Source organism: Mastacembelus armatus, chromosome 13, assembly GCF_900324485.2.
Source record: "Mastacembelus armatus chromosome 13, fMasArm1.2, whole genome shotgun sequence".
In the NCBI taxonomy this organism is placed as follows: domain Eukaryota; kingdom Metazoa; phylum Chordata; class Actinopteri; order Synbranchiformes; family Mastacembelidae; genus Mastacembelus; species Mastacembelus armatus.
Window position 1 is genome coordinate 11,416,390 of NC_046645.1, and position 25,226 is coordinate 11,441,615.

General features: G+C 40.0%; 1 protein-coding gene across 3 annotated transcripts; it reads right to left on the bottom strand.

The window, feature by feature from the left end:
* Positions 1 to 876: 876 nt before the first annotated feature.
* On the bottom strand, positions 877 to 14,217 carry igsf10 (immunoglobulin superfamily, member 10). 3 transcript variants are annotated; one of them, XM_026299252.1, is made up of 10 exons: positions 14,082 to 14,217; positions 13,488 to 13,788; positions 12,557 to 12,686; positions 11,339 to 11,729; positions 9,961 to 10,725; positions 8,010 to 9,809; positions 6,337 to 7,875; positions 5,141 to 6,044; positions 3,717 to 4,083; positions 877 to 3,635 (listed from the first exon to the last, which is right to left on the bottom strand). In XM_026299252.1, the coding sequence occupies exons 2-10, from the start codon at positions 13,688 to 13,690 to the stop codon at positions 2,085 to 2,087; spliced, it is 7,650 nt and encodes a 2,549-aa protein (XP_026155037.1). In that variant the 5' UTR covers positions 13,691 to 13,788; positions 14,082 to 14,217; the 3' UTR covers positions 877 to 2,084. The 3 variants fall into 3 exon arrangements, with proteins under 3 accessions (XP_026155037.1, XP_026155036.1, XP_026155038.1); XM_026299251.1 differs by having other exon boundaries at positions 14,077 to 14,217; XM_026299253.1 differs by having other exon boundaries at positions 13,488 to 13,769; positions 14,077 to 14,211.
* Between the last annotated feature and the right edge of the window lie 11,009 nt (positions 14,218 to 25,226).

Below are 25,226 nucleotides of genomic sequence, written 5' to 3' on the forward strand. Positions count from 1 at the left end.
AAACACTCTTTTAAATCATAGTGCAAATAGCCTGCATTCCTAAGTTTATGGAAGACAATTCCTGCTCTCTTCGTATCTGCCTGGGACATATCACACTCCAGTAGACTGGCTCTAAACTTTGGAAAAAACAGTTTTTTTCTGAGATCACAAAGATTCATTTTTTTGGACCATACACACTTAAAGGACTTACCACTGACCTCTTTTTAAAATCTACTTTAAAATCCAGCTGTCAGGTATTGGAAGTTACTGTCAATTAATCATGTCATAACCAATCTGTCCTCCATGGCCCAGCATCAGGAGGAGACAGATCACTCTTTATCACACATTTTAGATAGGTTTGCCAAATAGTTATGTACTGAAAATAAATGGGAGAGTTGATTTAGAAGTCTCTATCACACTCACATGCACTGCAGTGGATTTAGACATTAATCCATAATTTCACTTTACGGGACACCATATGGATTACATTTAGAATATGTTTTTTTTGTTGTGTCTCTTGTTTTCCTGTTTGGTGTAAACAGTATAAGTCATGCAATATTCATAAGGCCTTGAAATAAAGGAAGGTTTAGCTTAATAAAATGTGTATCATTGTGATATGATTCACAATTTGTGCAGTGATGTAATGTTTCTGGTTCTTGGCATTAAAGATAAGGGCAAACAGTTGCCAAAGAAATTTCAATATATAGTCAATGTATAGTACACCATCTCAAAATATTAATCAACAATTCAATGTACCTCATGTAGTGAAGTTCTTTTCCTAAAATGTAACCTTGGAAATATACTAAATGTTACATTAAATGGATTACTTATAGATTCATGTTTTCAAAATATGTCTGTTCCATTTTTCAGCCTCAACCTCAAGCATCATGTCTCAGTTCAAGTTCAAGTTGGAAGAGGGCAGTAAAATCAGCACACAATCACAAACAAAAATCAAAGACTCCCCTGTGGGTCTTGCACATTGCAGAGCTGGGTGAAGGGCTATTTTCACAGCTGGAGAATTAAAACTGTGTATGTCTGGAAGATTTCTATTGCAGCCACAACCATAACTTCCATCCCTAAGGGTGAGGTACAACTCTGACTTTCACTGCAAGTTATAATAGCCCCCTAGTAACAACAATCAATTCTGTCGCTTTAACACTGGTGTATTTCATGTATGCATAACACGTTTGATTTAAATGGCTTTGGTGTATCAAAATATTACAAGAAAAGTGAAAAGTCATGACATGTTTGTTTTAATTTCATTTTTTCCTCATACTTTAATAAAGTAGATAGTACAAATAGCTATGTATATACTGTATTACTACAGAGAAGCAAAATGTACAACATTACTGTAAATTCTTGTGTACAACACAAAAGACTGATAATGTGTTTTTGTACTGTAAAAACCATAAAGGAATATGCTTTAAACTGTTAAAAATGTTAAAAGTTGAATAAAGAAATTTAATGTAATTCTGATATGAACGCACTGTACTGTCCATGCAGATGTGTATCCAGTGTTAAACGAGCCTCATATGTTTTTGAACAAACCTAAGGTATTTTGTTCCTCTGTGGAATTCAATGAATCACCCTTGAAATCTATTTGACTAAAAAGTCTGTCTGTTGTCATTTTTATTTGCTTTTAAAAGGACAAAACAAAATGTAATGACGGCAGTAATGTCTGGCCAATGTCGAAACAAAATTAAAACCTTCTGGGGAGCCTGTTTTCTCTTTTTTCTATAACACATGTATTAATCCATTGTTGTATCTGCTCTAATAATATCCCTAGTTGGGGCCAGCTCTTCCTGCTCAGAGAATTAACTGCAACTTTTACTCTTTGCACTGGCACTTTTGCTGCCATGTGAGCCACCTCAAATTTCATTCACCTGTTTGGGTTTTCCAGTTTAAAATGCCTTTCCTTTCACTTCATGTGGTGTTTACTTTTTTTGATCCACATCTGTCACTTTTTAAAAAAATATTTCCACAAGCGGTGATCCTCACAAATCCACGTGTGAGAAAGCATGTGCTGTAACCGCACAGACACAAATGTCTGGTAATGTTTACATTTGGATATGCTATTGTCCTCTCTCTGTGTTATGTCTTTTTCTTCACAGCACACGCACATATGTGACCTTTGAGTGCGTACCTAGGTGGTTTTTGGCCAGGCACTTGTATGTGCCAGAGTCCGACACTGTGGGCCTCTGGATGATAAGTGTGCCCTGAGGGTGAAGCAGTTCAGTACCCATAGGCCGGCCCTGTTCTGCCGTTGACAGAATTGATCCACCAGGTAGTTCCCAGGTGATCTCGGGTCTTGGGATTCCAGTGGCAGCACAGTTGAGCTGGATAGGTGTCCCAGTCACTGCCGTTACAGTGGGAGGTGGCCGTTTCGTGATCTGTGGTGGGTAACCAACGATAATAACAGGGACAGTAAGCACAGCCTCTCCAGCATCGTTTCGAGCCCTGCAGACATAGTTCCCTCTGTCGTGGAGATTAGTATCCTGAACAACCAAAGTACCGTTCTCCAATAACTGGTAGCGCCCAAGGATTTGAGGCCGAGTGAGAGTGTGGCCACCAGGAATGGTCCAGTAGACTCTTGGTGTAGGATTGCCATCAGATAGACAGTGAAGGAATAGAGGTTCCCCAGAGAGACTACGTATGATGCCCCTAGGCCTTGTCAAGATGTAAGGCTTCTGCCCAACATCCAAAATTATTAGCTTTTCTATGTAGCCCATGACATTCTTGGCACCACAGCGGTACTTCCCAGTATCCTCTTTGCGAGGACTGTAGATGACCAAAGTCCCGTCGTTGCCTATGTGGAGGTGAGAGCCATGGTCAGGTCCACCATTAAACCGTGTTCCATTAGGCAAAGTCCAAATGATCTCTGGGATTGGGTACCCATCAGCAGAGCAGTTCAGAACTGTGGTTTTACCAATCCGAGACACAATACGTTCGTTGAAAGGGTTCTTAAAGATTGGCCTTTGAAGCATACTGGTCACTTCCAGTTGTACAACCATAACTGCCTCTCCTCCGTCATTCCTTGCCAAGCAAATGAACTCGGCTGTATCAGTTGGTCGCACGTTCCGAATCTCTAATGTTCCATTATGGTGGACAGTAATCCTGCTGCCAAAATAGGGTGCTTTCAGGAAGATGTTATCAGGCATAATCCAAGTGATACTAGGGGTGGGATCCCCCTCCACCTTACAGTCTATTAATTTTCTTGAGTATTTAGCTGCTACATCTTTGATTACAGTCCTGTTCTGGCGGTAGCCATTGATCACTGGTGGATTCCCTTCTACATCGAGCTTGTAGACTTTTCTGTTTTCCCCAGCAGGGTTGCGAGCCATACAGACATACTGCCCAGCATCCATAAATGTCACATCCCTGATATCCAGGGAACCATTGACATGCATTAGATAGCGTTCATTTGATGCTGCAATCACATCATTGGTGGGCAGCAACCATAGAATCTTGGGTTTGGGTTCCCCAGTTGCTTCGCAGTCAAAGCGGATGTTCCCTCCAGTCTTCATTCTGCCATAGGTTTGGCTGGGTGAATGTATTCTTGGGGCAGCAGTCACCACAGTAATATGTACATGCATTTCATCCTTGCCCACCTGGTTCTCAGCATAGCATGTGTAATCGCCTTCCTCTGACATGCCAACCTGGAGAATTAAAACATTGACATTAAACTCGAATATGTCTCATAATTAGTTTCATGGAGGTTTGTTAATACAATAGCATACCTGATTTAGGTAAAGCGTTCCATTGTCAAACAGAGTATAGCGCCGTGCTCGTACTCTTCCACTGCTGGCGTCAGACTGCAGAGCGCTGTTGACCACTGTACCATCTGGTAGACCCCAGGAGATTTCTGGCTTTGGTGCTCCTGAAGCTTTACAGTCAACCTTTAAGTCATTTCCATATGGTACCTGCTTCTTGCCATAGAGCTTAGACTCTATTTTGGCTGGCTTCATGGATACAAGTACCCTCATGAGCTGGAGATCGTCTCCAATCTTGTTTCGTGCCACACAAAGATAGTCTCCAGCATCTTTATCACTCACAGTATTAACAATAAGAGTACCATTATCCAGGACGTGGATTCTGTTGCCCATCCTGGAAAAACAGACAGATCAGCAGATTAACTTTGTATGAGTGTCAAACATATAACCTACAAGCAGACCCCATTTAGTATGATGCAGGGCATATGACACCTATGATACTGCAATGTTAGTCCTGTGTAAATCCTGTGTTATTAACTCATTTTGAATACTTCTTAAAAAAATAAAAATCAGCAAACCAGTATTTATATAATTTACAGAATACTGTAATTTGTGGGATTTTTTTTTACTGCATTAAGATAAATGAGCATAAAAAATAAACAATTAGAACACTCTAGTTGCAAAGAACATTTTTGTATAGTTAAAAGTAAATGCTATATCCAGGAAACTGCAATATATGGTGGTTCTGACAGCTCAAAACATCGTAAGGGATCTGGCGGCACATTTTCTACATTTATTAAACAAGATACAACATGAGCAAATGAAAATGATACATGAGCCAAAGCAATGGCAAATGATTGAACACAAGCACTGTGTACCATATGTTTCCTAACAGTAACAAGATTTCTGTTTCTTTCCTTAGTCACTTTTTTTTTTGCTGAATGCATAGACACAGGTCATGTTTCCAGATACAGTTTAATGAGGGGCACCATCTGGAAACTAATATTTTATGGCAATCTCTTGTTCCTTTACTGGTGTTGTGCCTAAAGTGCGTACAGCTGGTTATTTAGAGAATATACAGTATTTATTGAGACTGCAGTGAAGCTGACAGTTACTGACCTGTATGAGTTTTTTTTTTTAGTTTCTTTTTGGCTTAACATAGACTATGCTTGCATGCTTATCACAGTTAATAGCTAGTCCAATTATGATCAGAGGTAGATATGCAAATTCCTGAACTTTACAAAGCATGAAACCTAACACTAAATCAAACAAGTATAACTACATGGCTACTTTTACAACCATCAGCACTAAGTATGTGCAAGACCAGCACAGTCCAAAAGCCATTAAGAAATGTTATATCTGTTTTGCCGCATACTGTATGTGTTTTATACATATAGTGTATTTACTAGGCTACCATGTATTCTTTTGATTCACTATTAAAGGCATTTTACCTGTGCCAATAGTCTACCACAGCTTTTGAAGGTAACCTCCAGATCATCCTTGGTTTGGGGTCTCCTGTTGCTAAACAGTTAAGCCTCAACTGATCCCCAAAGGATAACTCTGTCATGTGCTGGGATGTCTTCATTATTTTAGGTGCAGACTCCTGCCTCTCCACTGTCAGAGTTACCACCCTTCGCTCTGAGCCGGTAGAGCTGGTAGCAATACATTCATATTTCCCAGAGTCTGCTTGAGTCACATCCTTAATGTGGAAGGTTCCATTCTTATAAACTAAAATCCTTGGGTCAGTGGCAGGTTTGTTAGACTCCACCACTGACCCATCATCAAGGACCCAGTGAATAGTAGGTTGAGGGCTGCCTTGGCCAGTGCAAGGTAGCCACAAGGTTTGGCTCACACTGGCTTTCAGGTGCTGGCGTTTCTCCTCAATGATGCCAGGTGGAGCTGCCACCACCTGCAGCCGAACTGTAGCAGTATCAGCTCCAGCTGGATTACTAGCAATACATTTGTAATGACCTCTGTCGTAAACAGACACATGCTCAATGACCAGAGTCCCTTCATCAGATACCGATACCCTTCCCTTCGCTGTGATTTGACCCTTTACTTGGGTCCGGTTGGCCAGTATCCAGGATATCATGGGTGTTGGTCGACCCTCTGCTTTACATTTCATCTCCACAGTGTTTCCTGCGTGAGATTTTATGTCACGCATTTTTGGCTCCAGGATGCGTGAGGGATAGGCCACCACAGAGAGGGTGACAAAAAGTTTATCTGATCCATGATCATTCTCAGCTAGGCAGATGTACTGGCCACGATCATTGATGTTGGCATTCTCGATGAACAGAGTGCCATTGCTCAACAGCTCAAACTTGCCAATCTTGCCTGTAATGGTATCAGGGCTCCCTGAAGGACAGAGAAAGAGAATTTCTTCTGAGAAGCATTTAGCATTTAAAGCAATATACAGTGCATTGCTCAAACAAATATAACCTCTAAATAACTCATAAACACATTACATGTTATATCTTACAGATTGCTTCCATGATATTTTTATCTTTATTACAACTTTTATTGTTTTTGAAAGAATAATTAATTTTGCAACTTTTAATTTTAGCTTTTAAACCATTTTTAATCCAGTTTTTTTGCATGTTTGTTTTTTCTAAGTTAGTAAGCAACAATAATAAAAACGATTTTGTACCTGTATTTGAGGAGAAACGTTTCCAGGTTATATATGGCTGTGGGTTTCCAACAGCCTCACATGGCAGGAAAGCATCAGAGTTGGACAAAACGGTGAAGCTGGCAGCATTACCCCCAACTATCTTGGGTTTGTTTGTCAAGATCTGTGTAGTGGTTTCAAAGCCAGCAGTATTGGTTCTTGTAGGTTCATTGTTAGTAACATGATTATAAACACCAGAGATGGCACTGTGTTTGCCTATGTTGTTTTCAGGTACAGGGGTGTTGGTGTGTCCTTGCTCAGCTGTAAGGATGGTCACTGGATGGTCTTTATCTGTCTTGCCTGTAGCAGCACTGCTTTGCAAAGTCGGCCTGATTCTCCTCGTTGGTGGCGTGCGAGTAGGTGGTGGTCTGATGCTGCTGTGGAATCTGCTCCGAACTGTTGTATAAGACCACTTTGTGGTTGTAGGCGTCAATGTGGTTGGGTTATAGGCGGGTGAGCTGTTTAAAGGTGTCATGGTTCTACTGTAGGCTGGTAAACTATCAGCTTCATTATATACATCAGTCTCCTCCTCTGATGTTACTGCTACTGTGGTTCGGTCTTCTTTCCCAGGTGATGCATACAAGGGTTTATAGAGTGAAACAGTTCCCTGGGGTAGTGCGGTTGTCTGCACTGTATTTTCCACAGTGGCTGCCTCTGTAGTTGTAGCCTCAATTGTGGTAGCAGGATGTAATTTAGGGATACCAGGTGTCTTATAGGGTCTCCTGCCCCTAAAGGGCCTTCTTCTCCGCCCCTGACGTCCTCTAGTCTTACCAGGCCTTTTTCTGATTACAAATCCTTCAGCTACTCTACCAGACCCAGATGATAAAGCCTCATCAGGAGTCTCAGTTGAAAGTGGGCTGATAATAGGTGGTGGAGATAGAGTCTGTAATTCTGGTGGTGTTTCAGCAGTAGTGGAGGACCTGGAGTAATAGGGTGAACTGGTAGTAGTTCTATCATGAAAGCTGAGTCCCAGTGTTGTGAGTTCAAAATCTGCAGAGGCTGAATCTCCATAGTCATCATCTAATGAGCTCTCTTTAATGTCAGTGTGTCTGGATGGGACAAGAGTCACTGGTTCAATTAGGGAGCTCACAGTGGTGGGGGGCATAGTAGCAGGTGTTGTGGTTAGGGTTGTAGTTTCTGTGGTAGTTGAAGTTTTTGGGAAGATGAATGGCCTCCTTACCCTGCCCAACAGCTTTTCCCTTATTCTGCCTCCAAACAGCCTGTCCCATGTAATTCTTCCATGAATAATCTTTGAGGCAGTTGTAGTAGTTGTGATGGAGGCTGATGACTCAAACTCAGATCTTTCAGCTGAGATCATGTAGCCACTGGAAACCTCTGGCTTAGGCTCGGTGTGTGTGAATAGGGCAGTTGAAATCATGTCATTTGTGGAAGACGTTGCTATTTTTTGTGTAGAGGCAGGTCTCTCCGTTTTGTGTAAAGACATACTGGAGGAAGCTGTTGGTGTGACCACTTGCACGTTGGTGGTTGCTGTCTTCTTTGTGTCTTCATTACAGTTGCAGTCTGAGGGGAAAACAAAAAAAAAAGAAAAGTAAAATGCAGATACAGTACCCAAAATATGAGTTAAAGAAGCACACATAACATGATGGGAAGAAATTAACAGTGGCTCTATTTGCTCACAAATCGAGGTTGTTTACCTGTGTTCAATTCAATTCTATATGGCACAGAGGTGTTTCCTTCCATCTTCACTGAGGACTGTTTAAGTTTATTGATAAAAGACTGTATATCAGTAATCCTGTTGGGTTTAATGATCCTCCTACGACCTTGGAAGTTCCTCCTGCGGCCTCCTCTTCCTTTTATATGTGGGATTATATGGATCTGCTGTCGGGAGATGATGGTGGATCCTCCGGGTAGGCGAGGGGATTTGATTGTTTGGGTGGTGTGGAAAGTGATCTCATCTTGCTGTCTCTCTGTGGTGGTGACAGCTGTGAATGTGGTCTGGCTTTCTGGGTCTGTGTGTATGACTAGCTCCATGGGGTCTGGTTCATCCCTTACTGGAGTGATGTTAGGCACTGTGGTAAATGGAAGTGCTGCCCCAGTGGATGTCTTGGGCTCTGCATATTGTTCTCCTGAGAACTGGAGCTGAGTTTCTTGTAAAGTGTCTGTCACAGTAAGCTGGAGAGTGACTGGATGCATGTTTGGTGGCTGTCTGGTTCTTTGGGGTGCATAAAGTTCTGTTGTCTCAACAAAGCCTGGATTGTGTGCATATGTAGACCTAATTGGTGTAGAGTCTGACTGAATATTTAACTTTATTGCTGGCTTACTTGTGTTTTCTGTTATTTTATTTAAATTGATGTGATTGCTGACTGTGGTTTCAATGCCAAAGGTTTGATCGGCCCCTGTTGCTGTTAAAAGATGATTCTCATTTAACTTGGTGGTTATTGTTTCACTATGTTTGTCTTCCCCAAATATTCTATTTTTTTGTGGACTATCTGCAGTTGGTTTGACAATCCTTGGCACAACAATAAGAAAGTCTTCATTATGAACCTCACCAGAGCCAATGTCACCATCACCAGAAACACTAATCTGTGAGTCTTCATAATTTACCTGATTTTTCTCTGTGTCACTATCTACATTTGATCCACCTTGAGCCTTTTTCATTAATTCAGCAAATTTCTGTGGGTCTACTTTCCTGGAAGATTTATCAAAGATCCTGCTACGCCTGTTACTAAATGGCCCCCTTCTTCTCTGTTCCGGTCTACGTCTAGAGCTTCCTCTGCCATGTGGCCTGAGTCTGGGGTAGGGTCTATCTGAGGTGATGGTCCTGGATTCCTGACTAGTTATGTCCGAAGGACTTGATGAGGGGACCTCACTGAGGGTGACTCTCTTTTCTGTCAAGCTAGGGTTTACCTTGACATCCATTTTCATGCCAGATCCCTCACTGTCTAAAAATGTTAATGTATCAGGTCTTTCTCCTGTTACCGTCAGTTGAGATACAAGCAGGTCAACTCCTAGATGATTAGCAACCAAACATCTATAAAAACCTCGATCCCTTGCTGTAAGACCCTTAATTAACAGAGTTCCATTATCATACACCATTCTGCTCTCGTGAGACTTGTCCAGTACTGAATGATCTGGGAGAATCCATTGTACTGAGGCCTCAGGAGTTCCTGAAGCGCTACAGTCGAGAACCAGATTTTCACCCAGTGGCCTTGAGAGTCGGACACCGTTCACCTCAGCATCTTCCACATCTGGGGACAGAACGGTCACTCGAAACACAAGGATATCTGCATCCAGGTAGTTTGTAGCAATGCACCAGTAGAGGCCGGTGTCAGAAGCATCTGCGCTCCGTACAGTGAGCTTCCCATCAGCAGTTATTATGATCCTTCTGTCGTCACTGGAGTAAGGGGCTCTGACCTTACTTCCATCTGGTAAAATCCACTCCAACAAAGGCTTTGGCTCACCCTGGATTTGACAACTCAATTGAGCAACACCACCTGTTAAGAGTCAAAATAAATACAAAAACAAGACATTTTCTTCTGAAAAGTTTCATAGTGTTCCTGTTTATGCATTTGAAAGAATGAAGACTGAAGTGAAGGTCACATCAGCTATCAGTTAGTTTAAGACAGATTCATCTCCAGCACTTACCTGTAAGTACAGTGTGCTCAGTCTTGGTTTGATTATCTCGCTTGATCATGGTCCAGGAATACTGTCCCCGCCTCGGTGATGTGTTTTCCACACGCAGATTAACCACAGACTGGTATTTAATGTGCAAAGTAGAATAAGTAGTAGTAGTGCGGTCAAGCTGGAAGCTTATTTCTCCCTGCATCAACCATGCAGGAGAGGCTTTAATCTCAGCCTCAATGTTTGTATGAATTTCTTCCTCTCCATCTTTTTTTATCTGACTATAGCTGTACACCATTTCTGGACTTCTGGCCAGCATTGGACCTCTCTCTAGCCTCATGGGAGAGTTACTATAGGTGGCCAGGATCTGCCACAGCTGCTGGATGTGTTCATAGTCAGTGTTACACACCAAATATGTAGTTATGCTAGCAGTAAACATGGTGATATTATTTCCCTCTTCCTCCTCCAAGGTTTGTGTGAGGTTCTCAAAAGCCGTGGGTCTCTGGACAGTGCAGGATAGACTGGCACCACTATGAAACTGGTCAGTCAGATTCATTTGTATGGAGCCTAATGGGGCAATAAAGTCCTTTGGAGAAACCGGAGTAAAGTCCCCCTCATCCAGGCTGATGTTATTCTGCTTTAGATGGGGTTTGATCCAGGGTTTGGTGCAAGTAAATGCATCACTGGAGAGAAGGCGAACGGGTCTGTTGTAGTAAGAGGTTGGGTTTTCACACATGGGACACAGCTGGCCCATTGAATGTCCCCTGTCTCTCTTGCATTTCAACACACCTGAAAACATTGAAATCAAACGGAGCAGCATTTAGTTGGTTATGTGTTTTAAAAATAGAACATTTACATTTTTCCACATTATATGCCAGCCGAGCAAAAACTTGAGGATCTGAAAGATTCATTACAACCATTCAGACCTGTAATTTATGAGATGAACACTGCATTTGCCAAGTCATAAAAAATGGTATAGGTTCTGCTTTTCAGTGTCTTCTGTATCTCTTATGATGAAAAGAAGATACAGTATAAACTACCGCCACTGATGTTGCTGCAAAGATTTATGTGTTTCCCTTGGTTACGCTTTTCTTGCCTGGGATTCCGAGCACTATTAGTTCATGGAAAGAAAAATCTACCACCTAAAAAGTCAGAATAGAATAACCTATTCACATACTGATCTAGCTATCAATTTTATCAGATGACTTATTAAAGCTGCTTGCAAATGTGGGTTCACTAAGACTCTGATCAAATTTTGTTTTGCATTTATGTGAGAGAAAATGTTTCTATTAAGAAAGATGCTTTCATTAAGAAAGAAAGGGATCTCTTCCCTTGCAAACAGTTACAACCTTCCACCACTATGAATACTTGAGACAATGCAACACTGACACACACTCCTCACCTGGGTTCCTCTGTCCCCACGCTGGAAACCACTGCATACGACAATCACATGTCCAGGGATTCCCATGGAGGAAGACATTCTCTAACTGGCTACAGCCAGAGAAAATATCTGCAGGTAAAGTGGTGAGGAGATTATCTGACAGGTGGATATTTCTGAGTGAGGACAACTTGAAAACCTGGCTGTGTCTCAGCGTGACAAATGTGTCTGGGTGGAGCTGCTGGAGATAGTTCCCCTCCAGATGCACCAACTGTAAGCTTGTTAGGCCATAGAAGGCCTCTGGGCTGATGAACTCAATGTGGTTGTTGTCCATGTGGAGTCTCATCAGACTTTCCAGGCCTTTGAATGTCTCTTTGTTGATTTCCTTTACTTTATTATAGGACATCTTGAGGACCTATGAGAATATGATTGAGAAGTTATAGATGTTTGTCAAAATAATCTTGACTTAAGAATATTAACACAACAGCACATTATTTAGGGATAACATTAAATGTTATCAAAACAGTATAGTTGAAAATTATTTGTTTTGTCTAGAAAAGAATATGCAATCAGTTCACTGGCAAGTGTCCTTTATTTGAAAAAAAAAATACATGTGGAATAAAATAATCTGTTCTGCTTGTGAAGCTTGTGGTGTTTACTTTTTGTTAGGACTGTGCATTAAAGTTGAAACAACACTAATTTCCATAGTTTGTGGTGCTGATGTGCTGCATTGTGTTACAGTGTTTTTGATCTGTGGTCCATCTGTTACAAATCCGGTTTTACTTCAGAGGAAGTAAATGGCAGGTATCTATGCCAAGTTGATGAAGTTACAACATCGTTCTTGATTTTCATCATGTACAATTGTTGAAGTAAACCATGTTAGGCAGGTAGGCAGGTCTGTTTTGGGTCCAGTTTGAAGTTGGTAAATTACCTGCACTCATTAAGTTTTGCATTCAAAAACTCTTTTATCGTGTTCTCTACTTGGTTGGTCTCCTTCGCCTCTCTGACACTATCACAAACAACTGGGAAAATGTAATGGCTGTAGGAGAGTGCTCAGGACAAAAGGATTCAGATTGGATTTGGATTTGGAATTGGACTCAGATTCTGTAAAATGCCACAAAACCCCATCCATACTGACAGACTTATCACACTATAATATGCTTTTGATATTCCATTACAGTGATCCAAGTCAGGTCTATAATGTGTTCATAAGAGACTGACAACTACTGCACATGGTTTTACCTGTAAGGACTTGAGGTCTTGGAAGGCTCTGTCTTCAATAGTGTGTATAGTGTTACTATGCAGCAGCAACAGCTCTAAGTTCTCAAGGCCTGAAAGATCATATTCTTTCAAGACAGTTATGCTGTTGTATCTAAAAGCAGAGACATGAAAAGGAGACTCATCAGCCCACATGTATCACATGCAATTTACAAATGCTAATGAACATTGAAAACATTGCTCTCATTTAAGGTCCTGCATGTCCACATTGGTGTTTTCAATTGGACTTTTAGATAAGCCCACTCTTCGGGTGGACTATGTTGACAAACGATAGATGATGCCATCTAAATGCTTGACGTTCTTATATGATACATTAACTAGTTTATGTTGTCCTGACATAACAAATGGAAAAAAAATGTAATTTACAAGACTTCAATTAGACTTAGTCTGTACATGTCTATCTAGCAATGAGAATGCATCCAGTCAGCAAATAACTGAAAACACCACTACAGGGTAATCATAGTTGTGTATTGCAAATTTACTATTGGCATATTGGCTTTCATACATAATATGCATTCCAGTAACTGTAAAGCAAAATCATTCCCCATCAAAATCATCATATTGGCAGTTTGTTTTTGTCTATTTAAGGACAACATACAATATTAGTAGGTTATATAACTAGTTTATTTGAAAGATGAAATAGTATTGTTTATGTTTAAATATTATTGTTTCTCCCTTAGACTGTTTGTACTGTTTTACAATTTGCGGCTTCCGTACGAGAAGCGCTTACATTGGAGCTTAGCATTAAGTTAGCTAGTTAAGGCAAGTGTAAGCTAGTTTAAAATCTGAAAAAGCTTCAGTATTAGTTCACTTCATTTCTATGTAATGTTATAAAGTCAATAGTACTTTAAGTACGTGTAATATGCAAAAAAAAAAACTAGAAAAGAAGGCTCACCCGAGGTTAATGCGCTCCGCAGCTGTCTGGATGTGGTCAGGTATTGCGGTCAGGTATCTGAAGGTGCAGTGCACCTCAGTGGGAGCATGGCAGGCACATGAGCTGGGGCAGGCACCGCTCGTCGGCACCACCGCAGCCAAGAACAACAGCGCCGTCAGCAGCCACCTCCGCAGGTATGGAGCTCTGCAGACACACACACTCATTGTGCACCGGCAAACGGTGGGAGTGTGGGGGAGGGAGGGGGGCCGCTACGCTTTGTCCTGAACCATTAATGAAACCCACCTGGAGACAGGCACAGCGTCTGGAATAAATACACCAGCATTTTATTTTCTCTTGTCCAAGGTGAGATTTTCATCACCATTAGTTATTCTTTACAAGTGATAGATATTCTTATTTTCTTGTGCCATTACAGATTTCTTGATCATTATTTACAGTGGAGAATATAAAGATCCCCACTGCAGTCATGAGAATTCAACTAGAGATAACACCATCTGAAATTATACACATAGAAAACTATAATAAATTGGAGACAACAACTTTTGACGCCTGAAAAACAAATATACATTAGTCCATATAGAGTTTTCCTCACCGCACTTCAAAAGATGTAGAAGCTGCTCTCCCTTTGTAGGAATAGAAAATCCCGATGAAGCAGTGGATAGACTAGGTCCACATGCAGTTCGCTCGTTTGATGGCTCAGATGAGTCCAGTGTGTCTGAGGCGCAGAGGGACGGGAGTCATTTCTGAGAGTGTGCTTGTAGCTGAGCGCTCACTTTGGTCTCCTCCGCCCCCCCCCCCCAATCCACTCCCGTTGTCTGCTGTAATGTAATCCTGCAGCAACTCAGGGAACAGGTCTGCTTCAAATACCACGGATATGATAGAGTTAACAGAAACTTCCTCAGCTGCCAGGACATCAGCAATAATTGTCTTATTGTGATTTAAGTTTTAGATAGAGTCACAAAACATCTTTGATGAAGAATGCTTGCTTGATTTGGTCCATTATGCTCCTGAGAATGTTTTTCTGATTTTTGCCTGGTGCCTTATTATGTCAGAAGAAAAGTACATATTTGAATTTGGACCTAGTATGACAAGTGCCCTGAGCTTGTCTACGCCACAAATTTCTTATGAAACTATCAGATGAAAGTCTCGATGTTCAAGGACAAATGTGTTTTAGATTAACTTTTCTTCTTTCCCAACAAATGAGCCGTTTTAATCATTTTGTTTTTATTTGTGTACTTATGATGAAACGCCACAAACCAGACATTATTCCAGGCATGTGGAGATCAGTTTCCTTTTTTTGTTGTCCTTTTTCCAAACTACGATTCTCTGAATAGTTAGTTGAATTCCATGAGTTCCTCTGTGTCAACAAACCAGCATACTCCTTCACACTCTGCTGTTGGCTGTGAGTACAGTAACCGTGTCAGATATGGTACAGCACGTGTTTCTCTTTTTCAGATCTTTACGTTTTAAGTTAAGCTCTATAAATAATGGTGCATCAGGAAGCAAATCTCTAGGTTTCTGTTTACTAGTGTTATCAGAGAACATATATTATTGTCTCATTCCAAGTCATCACAGTAACTGAAGAGTTAAAGCCTCTTCTTAGAGACAGCAATTTGCAGTGATAAGAGGCTTATAGGGGTTGAGGAGAGGTGATGGTGGGGAAGACCATAGACAGCAGGTTTTGTGTGTTTGTCTTTGCATTTTCATAGCTATGTCGCCATATTGTTCTGGCTATGATGTGTTTGTTTGTGACTCCGCTGTTCTCAAAGTTGAGTTTGGCCCATTGTTTTACTGGCCAAAGAAACTGTTTCACTTTGGCTTTAATTTTCTCCACATGCTGGAGTCCTAAGCAGCAGATGTATCATTCTTCAAGCTCCAATACTTAAAATATTGTGGGAATAAAATTGTGGTGTAAAATTATGGTGTTTTTTTTTTTTTTTTTTTTTTTTTACATAATGTTGTTTTTCCAGCATGTTGTCTAACTTCAAGAACTTTCTTGTTTGCATATATAATCCATCCCCATAATAACAGACCTTCAGTGAGAAATGCTAAACTGATATTGGGGGAGTGTGGAGGAATGGGTCGGCTGTTAAAAGTCACAGCTAACTGGGAGGCTAGCTGAGGAATCTGTAGGCACATACAGCATTGGCCTCAACTCCTCACCTCTGTGGGAGGTGAATGACAGGAATAGTGTGGTTTGGAAACAGTATCGCCTTACATGAGACACTTTCTCAACATCCTTGACAAGTTTTTCCTTGTGTGGATTTCTCTCAGTGCATTCTATACCTGTATTTGTGATCTAGAAAATGTAATTTCCCTGCATGTCAGCTGGCACGTTAGGTTTAGTATGAAGTGGTAGAATAGAATAAATTGCAATATCAATGAAAGTTAAGTGTCTGAGGAGGAAAAGATTTATTGTTGTGTAACGCCACATTTGTTTGAGAAACTGAGGCGTCATAATATCCAAGCCAAACAGACATAGACCAGAAATTTGTAGGCAGATAAAATGAGTTTTCTTCGTATTTACTTTGAAGGTTGCAGGAAAATTGGCCAGTGGCTGTTTGAATTTGATTTCTCAAATGTTCAGTCCAGGTCAGCCTTGGCTGGGAGCTATCCATCCATCCCCTTCAAATTTAGCATTTCTTACGGTTATTTGCCTTTTGCTTCACAAAATTGTAACATAAATTATCATTTTGTTCTTGGTAATTTCTGTTTTGGTGGAGTCCAGCAGTGTGATTTTTATCACGGTCTGCCTATTATGTTCTTTCTTTTTAGAGTTTCCCAGTATGTGCTTCTTCTGATTCTTATCATCATCTTTATGGAACAACAGCTTCTTGTGACTGTAGCAATGTTTCATGGATCGAATGTGGTTGGTTCTTGTGTCCTTAGAGATGTTATAAAGGTCTGTATTAATATCATGACTCATCATTTCACTGTGAAAAACTAGTGGATGTTTCTAGTGAAATTCCATATGGTCTGTCTGTGAGTAATAGTACTAGAGCAGCATGCATGAGTTTCCTGGAATTCAAGTTCTGTGACTTCACTCCTGCACACGCTCTGACTCAGGTTTCATAGACTCTTTAACAGTAGTGACGGAAAGGAGCCCAGTTCTCTTGACATGTTTGATTAATGTGACATTAGACACACATGTCAGCAGCTGCCTGTTCTAAGGCTGATGTGACCTTTGGCCTTTCAGGGTCATGACATGATAATCTGTCAGGCTTAATCGAAGAGATGTTGGGTACTATTTTTTTTTCTAATCTTGCTGCTATCATTTTGGTTTTGCAAATCTTCTCTTATAGCACTATTAATGCAGTTTAGTCTGAGGCACCAAGATTGATGATAAGATGGTAAGTTCTACCGCATTAATCTTTTTTTTTTCCCCCTTACAGATCACAAATTTGTCGTTGTAGGTTTGTATCAGATAACGATCACGAACGTATTTCACTGCTAATGTCTGTGTTAAGCGGAAAGTTAAATGGTTTTTAAATTCAAAAGGGTTTTACCATTCCAGATTTAAAAATTACGCTACAATAATTTTTCCAAATGTATATGAACTATATATAAAAAAGGTTTTGATATCATTATTGATCATACAGTCAATTCTTTGTCTACATATATTGCACAACTTGAAGTTCCCAGTTACCAGTGAGTTGGTCATTTGGGAATCAAAGAAACTACCTTGTGGTTGTTTGCAAGCAGCCCAGGACAGCCTCACCTGCACCTCAGTTTGCAGGACATACAGCCTCTGCTCTATATTTGCATGACCGGAACTATGTGGGAGTTTTTTTTTTTTTTTTTTTGTGAACTGAACTACTGAACTTTCTGTTTGTGTGTGAGTGTCTATTTAATGCGTCACTTGTTTTGTTTGACTATGTCCCAGTACTATAACAAACTGAGATATGCACCAGTCGTTCCTAACAGATTACAGCATAAGTTTTTCGAGTATTCAAGTAGTTGATGATTAAGTTTTAAGTTGATGATAAGTTTTTTACAGGCTAGGTTGCCATAAGCAGATTGGAAGTAAGTACAATTGGAATTTGAATTGTACTGTTGCAGTTTTATTCCCCTTGAATGCAAAGTTCTAACTTTGAAGCTGTTTGTGCGTGAACGTGCTGTCGTGCCTGTCACGCCTGCTGGAGCTTTAAGAATATGACCTGTACTGACTGATACTCGGTCACATTTAACACGATCTTATTCTTCTCGTGAATGTTGCACATGTGTGTGTGTCTGCATGATTGTGCATGAGCATCTGTGGGACATATGGAATTTTTGCAAAAATTGAATGGTCTTTTAATTCTTTTTTCATTCTTTTTAACCACTGTGTGGTGATCATATTTTATATGGCTTTCATGTTTAATAGTTAACACTTGTGCCTTTTAATTCACTATATAAGTCTTGTTTTGTTATTTTTTTATTGTGGACTCACAAATCAGTGACTCATCAACCTGAGCCATAGAACTGCAGTATGTATAGCTGCACTTTTATAGCTTATGTCTGCCTGAGAGCTTTCTGTTCAGCCAAAATTAGAGTTTGGAATTTAGTGATATTTTTATCCAGAAGTGGTAATGGCGTCCTTAGAATCCATTTGAGTCTATGGCATTGACCTAGACATTACTGATTTATGAATATGTCACTAGCTGAGCATGTAAATCATAGTGAAAACGAGTGTTGGCTGTATGGAGGATTCTCATGATAGCAAGCAAATGTTGGAGATCTGCAATGGGCTGCTTGATGAGTTTATGATGGATTTTTATTTTCCAGCTCAGAGATCAGCAAGACCTTTTCTTTGTAATGACTGCAGTGTGAGTGTTTGAGGGTCAGCGAGTGTTGAATGTTTTAGTCTTCAAAACTGAGACAAAACTAAAGCAGATGTTTGGGTTTTGGCTTTATGAATATACATAAGAACAGTGGTTAGAAAAACTGGAGTGAGACAACAGAAGTAATTTATCTCTACTCATTTTCCTGTTCTCTTCTTGTCCCATCAGACAAAAAACAGTTTGGATCAGTTTGAATTCAGCTGTCACTTGGTTTTCTTTTTGTTCTCCAGACTTCAGCAGGCTCTTGCTACCCTGTATGGGGGTGAATTAATTTTGTTGCTCTCTGAGGAGAGTGCTTAGCTGAACTTTGTTTAACTTTGTTGCGTTTTTAATATCCCTTACCAAATCTCTCCCCCCTCTGGCACTGAATATGCAGGATGGACTGGATGCAGTAGTCAGTGGAAACATAACAATAACAATAATTTTATTGTGTGTGCATATGTGTATTGATCTGTTCAGGCATGTGCTATGTCTGCTTTTTCTACACACGTACGTTGATCGTAATAAAGAATTAGGGAGTAGAACAGTAAAAAACTAATTTTAAAATGTAGTTTGCTTTGCAGAGAGATACATTGTATTATCCTTCTCAGTGATGCCCACTTTGTATTTATGGAACTGAAGGCTGATGGATTGATGGTTCACTGAAATGTACTTAGTTGAAAATGTTGTAAAGCCCAACACTGATAATGTCAGTAACTTGCGATGCCATTCTGTTGAATTTTTATTAATTAATTATTATCAATTTCTTCCACTTGGCTAGTTTTACAAATATATATCACTTAGAAAGATGCAAAATATATTTTTTCCTGCCATGCAGTGCTAATCCTTCAGGGTTATGTGTGTGAGAAACTTTTTGCCGTCATCTCTGGAGCAGGTCATTCCTGTTGTCTCTGATTTGTCTCAGCAGGGGTTGTCAAAAATATGCTTTTTGTGTTGGAAAATACACAGAGTAAAGGAAAAACAAACAGTGGAGTCGAATGAGTTAAGTATTTGCTAAGCATAATAGTAATTCATATTTATTGTTAGTGCATTCTCGTGCTACCATCAAATTGTTCGTCTAGTTCTATACTCATGATTTAGCTTGTCATTGTTGATCACTGTTGATGTGAGACGATTGCTTCATTTCATTTCAATCACAGTACATCTCAGGACGCACATACAGTAATTCCTGATAAACATGAAGAACTTCTGTGTACAATATGGTTGAACATATGTTGCCACTTAAGCCTTGAGCTGCAATGCACCCACTGCTCTGTTTGTATTTTTAGAGCATTCATGCAGATCCACACATATCTTCTTTAGATTCTGCTCATAAATAGTGCTCCAGCTTAACATGCTCAACCTATTGTCTCAGCAAGACACAGTTGGGCACAATGAGGGAGTGCAGGGATCAAACTCCTCAAGCTGCTCTCATAGTAAACCATTTATTCTATTCCCCTTCTTTTCACGTATCCCTCCTTTACAGCCGCTTGGAACTTGTGAGTCAGTTTCTGATCAGCTGCAAGTTATTTTTACTGCAGGGAGAAGAAAACAGATCATCTGCGCTTATATTTGCCATTACTCTGTTTCACTTGAGCTTTGTTTCAGAGCAGTGTTTTTGCCCTCAGTCAAAACGTCCCCTTTAGGCATTTTGATATTGTTGTTTGCGACTTGTGAGCAAGGCCTGTTATGTTTGAATTTGACTTGCAGCTGTTGGCACAATCCTGTTAGTGCATGTGAATGTGTCTGGCCTCATTCTGGCTTATATAAACATACCAGTGTCATTTGAGAGAGTTGTAAACTCATGTGTTTACTGCTTTGTTTATCCCTCTGATTGCACTGATCAGGTTACCATGGAAACTCTATTCAAAAGGCCCATGAACAGTTTCTGTATCGCCCTATAGTGGCCTCCGCAGCAGTCTGTACATTGTTTAATTCTTGGTCACACACTTGAATACATTGCTTGTTTATTTTATGTGATGGTTTGCAGAGTGACTAAAACACACTTGGAAAAAAAAGACAAAACAGTGAAACAAGGCACATTATAAATAATGTTATATCCAAATCATAATTTTAGCTGTAAATATTTTTCATAAGTAGCATAACACAGTTGTGTGTTGTAAGTCAGACAAAAAAATCCATGAATTGCATTCAAAAAGAATATTTTTTTAATATACATTACACATTTCGGTCAATTTTTTTAGATGACAACATTTTGTGTGGCAACAGTCTGTCCTACACACAGAGGTCATCCTATCTGTGGTATACATGTTTTACCTTTCTACAGTCACTGTGAGGTTAAAAATAGGCCACATATTTAAAAAGTAGAGCAACAACACACATGACAAAGGCTGTCACAAGCCTGTGATCTGGCTGGTGTGGCAGGTGATGCTCTTACCTGTCTCTTTCTGGCAGGATTGAGTGATTCTGACACACAGAAGCACTAAGCCCACCATTGGGCTTTGAGCTGCTGTAACTCTGAGGGATTTCACAGGTTACAACCAAACGTTCTGACTGAACATGAAGAGAACATGACAACATTTGTTTCTGATCTAACGCTACAAAACATGGGCTGAGTGAGCCCAGGCGGTGAAAACCAAAGCAGCTCTAGTGGTCCTTTGGGCCCTAATGGCCTCAGTCAAATCAGTGCATTCCATTAGAGCCATTAGAGGATATCTAGGTCCTGCTGGTAGTCCTGTTATTATCACTCTCTTTCTTCTGCACATACATAAAACACCACATTGAATACACATGTGAGCTAATTCGTTAAAGGAGGATGTCAATAATGAAAAACAGCTCTTTCATTCTCTGTTGCGTAAAATTAAGACCATGAATGAAATGTGTAAGAATTTCACAGCCATGTATATATTCTGAAATTGAATCTAAGTAACTAATAGGAATAGGAATAGGTTGAAAAACATTTGGGAACAGCTGTATTGCTATAATCATTTTATTGTTAATGGCATCACAAGAAAAGATGTGCACTTCCAGACCAGCATAAATTGTAGGCTTTAATGACAGAAGTTATTTGGCTAATCTCTCTGGCCTGTCTCATAGCACTAAAATTAAAATGGATTCCAGGAATGAAATCCAATCTGTTTTTGCAGTGCATATGCAAACATGATGTTTGTAAATGATGCAGCTAATGAAAGGGCACCGGAGTGAATGGCACTGAGAGGATTTGATGGACAAGCTGAACAATCATACATTGTCGCATTCTTTGCTTCAGTGGTTTGGTTAGTTGGGCAGCATGGTGGATGAGTGGTTAGCACTGTTGCCTCACAGCAAGAAGGTCGTGGGTTTGCAATCCAGCCTTTCTGTGTGGAGTTTGCATGTTCTACCTGTGCTTGCGTAGGTTTACTCCAGGTACTCTGGTTTCCTCCCACAGTCCAAAAACATGCATGTTAGGTTGATTGGTGACTCTAAATTGCTTATAGGAGTGAGTGTGTGAGATTGTTTGTCTCTATGTGGCCCTGTGATGGACTGGTGACCTGTCCAGGGTGTACCCCTGCCTTCCACCCAAAGAGAGCTGGGATAGGCTCCAGCAGATCCCCGTGACCCTGGTTAAGGAATAAGCGGGTATAGAAAATGGTTAGTTTGGTTAATTGCAACATCTGCATCATCTTCCTTTTCTCCCCTCTCTCAAACTCCCACTATATAGATTACTAACACTATACACTGTTAATCTGTCTACTAATCAAGGCTCAAGTGAACTTTATTTTCCACTCATCCATATTGCAGTGGGTTATAGTACTTATGTAACTGATAATTAGTAACTAAGTAGTCAAATCATCTGAGAAATCTTAGCATCCCTGCCATTAGAATTACTTCGCTTGTTTGTCAGCCTCTGTCTGCTGATTCCAATGGACAGCCACTATGTGAGTGGTTTGCACATTACCCATTCATAACGATCCAGTCCCGTCTTCCAAGGACCATGACTCAACGGCACATTTTTATCAGGCAGATAAAGTATTTTATGATGTCTTGAATGACTTAGATAGATCTTTCTTAGAAATGCCACTGCCAGCTTTAGCCATAAAAACAAAATAAATTATTTAAATTACAAGTAAAGTAGCATCATGATGAAATGTAGGGAGTTCACACCTCACAAAATAGTGACTAATGCACCAAGTAATAACATAAATAGGTCAATAATAACTGACCAGAGTTCTAATCACCATGATTAGAGCATGCACTTCATAGCTACAACAAAATAAAGCTCTATTTTAGTGCAGAAGTCTTTGCTAATGTTCCAAAGCACACGCCTATGAGTCTGTGTATGAGGACCTGTAAATGAAATTATCCTTACTTACAAGGTCAGTGTAATGATCTCAGTGTCTCAGGTGATGCCATAAGGCCATCTATATCAACAATGTGTTTCAGACCCAGGAGGTCTTTGTGTCTTCAGTACTGGGCCAGCCTTTGTGTAACAGGAAGGAATCTGAGTGCTTTACAAGTCTTACTATAAGCCAGCCAGAAAAGCCTTCATTTGAAAGGCAAAGAAAAGTCTAAAGCAGGAAGACGTGAGTCATCTCTATGACCTTATTTTGTATTGAACATTAAAACAGTATCGGTTCTATGAGAATTTCATTTGATGGATCAACAGTACTGCATTGTTCATCTCAGGAAGCAATAAAAAAGATTAACAAAAAAGACAAACGTCCATATTTCCACCTACATATGAAAAAGGACAAAATCTCCAGTTTGTTGACTCTTGTGTAACAGATTAATGAAAATAACAAACAAACCGAGAAAACATAAACAACCTGTGCAAACTTTTTAGATTGGATGCGCTTCATGTGAATCTGAAGAAGGGAAGATGGGATTAGGAGAAGATGGAATGTGTTTTATGAAACTGAATGTGTTCAGTTTTTCTTTCCACATACCATGGAAAGAAAAGGATAGTAATTTGTCCCTGGGAAGTGATTCTCTAAATCACTATGATCAGCCTTTCATGGCTTGGATGAGCTAGTTGACTCAAACCAGCCCCTGGTGGTCCAGGGGCATTTGATACAGCACATTCTCACTGCACATATTCAGACTGAAAACTAGATTTATTTCAGATTCAGATTTACTCTTTTTACACTTCTAGGGGTCAGTGAAGCAACACACCATTTTAGGGATCTTAGGGGACTTTTGACCTCACAACAGCAGGGTGTTGTGTAATTGATGGGTAGAAGTGTTGCAGCAGTTGATTTAGGTGAGACTGCCATCTGCTGGAGAGTAACGTTTAATACCTAGATTGAATGACAAAATCTATTTTTTTGGAATCAACTTTTTACCTTCTCTGTGCTTTCTACATGAACTTAGCTGCAATGGACCATGGACATTTGATGACAAATTGTTTTAAAAATGTTATTTAGCCCTGTTTAATTAATTTACCTATTTTTAATCTTTATTTTTGGATATAAAAAAGAGTTGTGCTATAAAAGGGTATGCACAATGGTGTGGTGGTTACCACTGTCGCCTCACATCAAGAAAGTTCAGGGTTTGAATCCCTTTTGACCCTGGGGTCTTTCTGTGTGAAGTTTGGATGTTCTCCCTGTGTCTGTGTGGGTTTACTCTGGGGATTCTAGCTTCCTCCCACAGAATTGCCTGTAGGTGTGAATGTAAATGTGAGTGTCTAAGTTTATGTGTCAGCCCTGTGATAGACTGATGATCTGTGCAGGTTGTACCTTGCCTCTCGCACAAGGTCAGCTGGGATTGACTCCAGCCTACTGTGACCCTGAATTGGTATAAAGCAGAAAAAAGAATGAAATATATTCTAGTGTAATACCCTACACGTCAATGTCATGACAATAAATTCACCAGGGCTAGAGAAAAGAGGCTGGAGACAAAAAGGAAATGATGAAATCATACGATTAAGTCTCATCGTACAGTAACAGAAGAAAAGGTTTCCATTTGTTTATAGTGGGAGTAAAAACTAAATGTAGAACTAACAAAATGAGGGCATCAATACAACTTTGTTTTTTAATCACTTGTGGTTAATTGCCTCCTTACAAAAAACTGCACAATTGCAAGGTGGCTTTTTAGGCAGGTGAATGAGGATGTAAAGGAATTTCCTCAAATTGATCAGACTACTTTGGTCTTGACTGAAGTAGATCTGCTGACATCAGGGATCCCCTGAATTTCCCGATATGAGGTGGACAACTGTGGTTTTGAGTAAAATGCCTTCAACTGGTGGATAAGTTGTGATGTAATTTAGTACAGCTATCCATGGTCATTGCGAGCATGTATCTATTCATTATTTGCAACAGATCATGTTAGAGATAAGTTTATTTTACTAAGAATTTTTAAATGTGAATGATTTGTCTTGTCAATGTGTAGCCAAATGCAAATACCCTCTGGTATCCTTGTGTCTGGTGATAAGATAGAAGAAATTCGCATGGAATGGGGTGAGAGGCCAACATTGCTTATGAAAGAAGTGCTGTACAGGCAACTACTGATAAAGAGCTTATCCTCTGCTGTTTTTTACACCCAGTCCCATGATCATGAGGCACTGTCTGGAAATAATAAACCTCACAATCCTTTCTGCTGCTTTGGTTACTAGTCATGTAAAGAAGATCTGATGAAGAAAGGTGATGAAAACTAGAGTTACACACATTCCAAATGAACAGCAATACAATTCTCAAACTGTATGAAAGTGCAAAGCAGGTCTATAATCTTCTGATTCTTGATGGCTTAAGAGGTAAGAATACAACAGCAGCAACATCATTCTATCTTTTGTGTCTTTGCTTTTCTTAAATTTGAGTGAATTGCAATTGCTGAGGGATATTTTTGCTGTGCTGAGTATTTACAGCAAGGACAGAAAATGTGGGGTTCTCTTAAAATAAGCCACAGAGCTTGTGTTAATTGTAATGAAGGAACATGTCACCCACTGCAACTATAGCTTAATTATGTGTGCTTTTTAATTGTTTTTGGATAGCAACACAGGCATACTTGC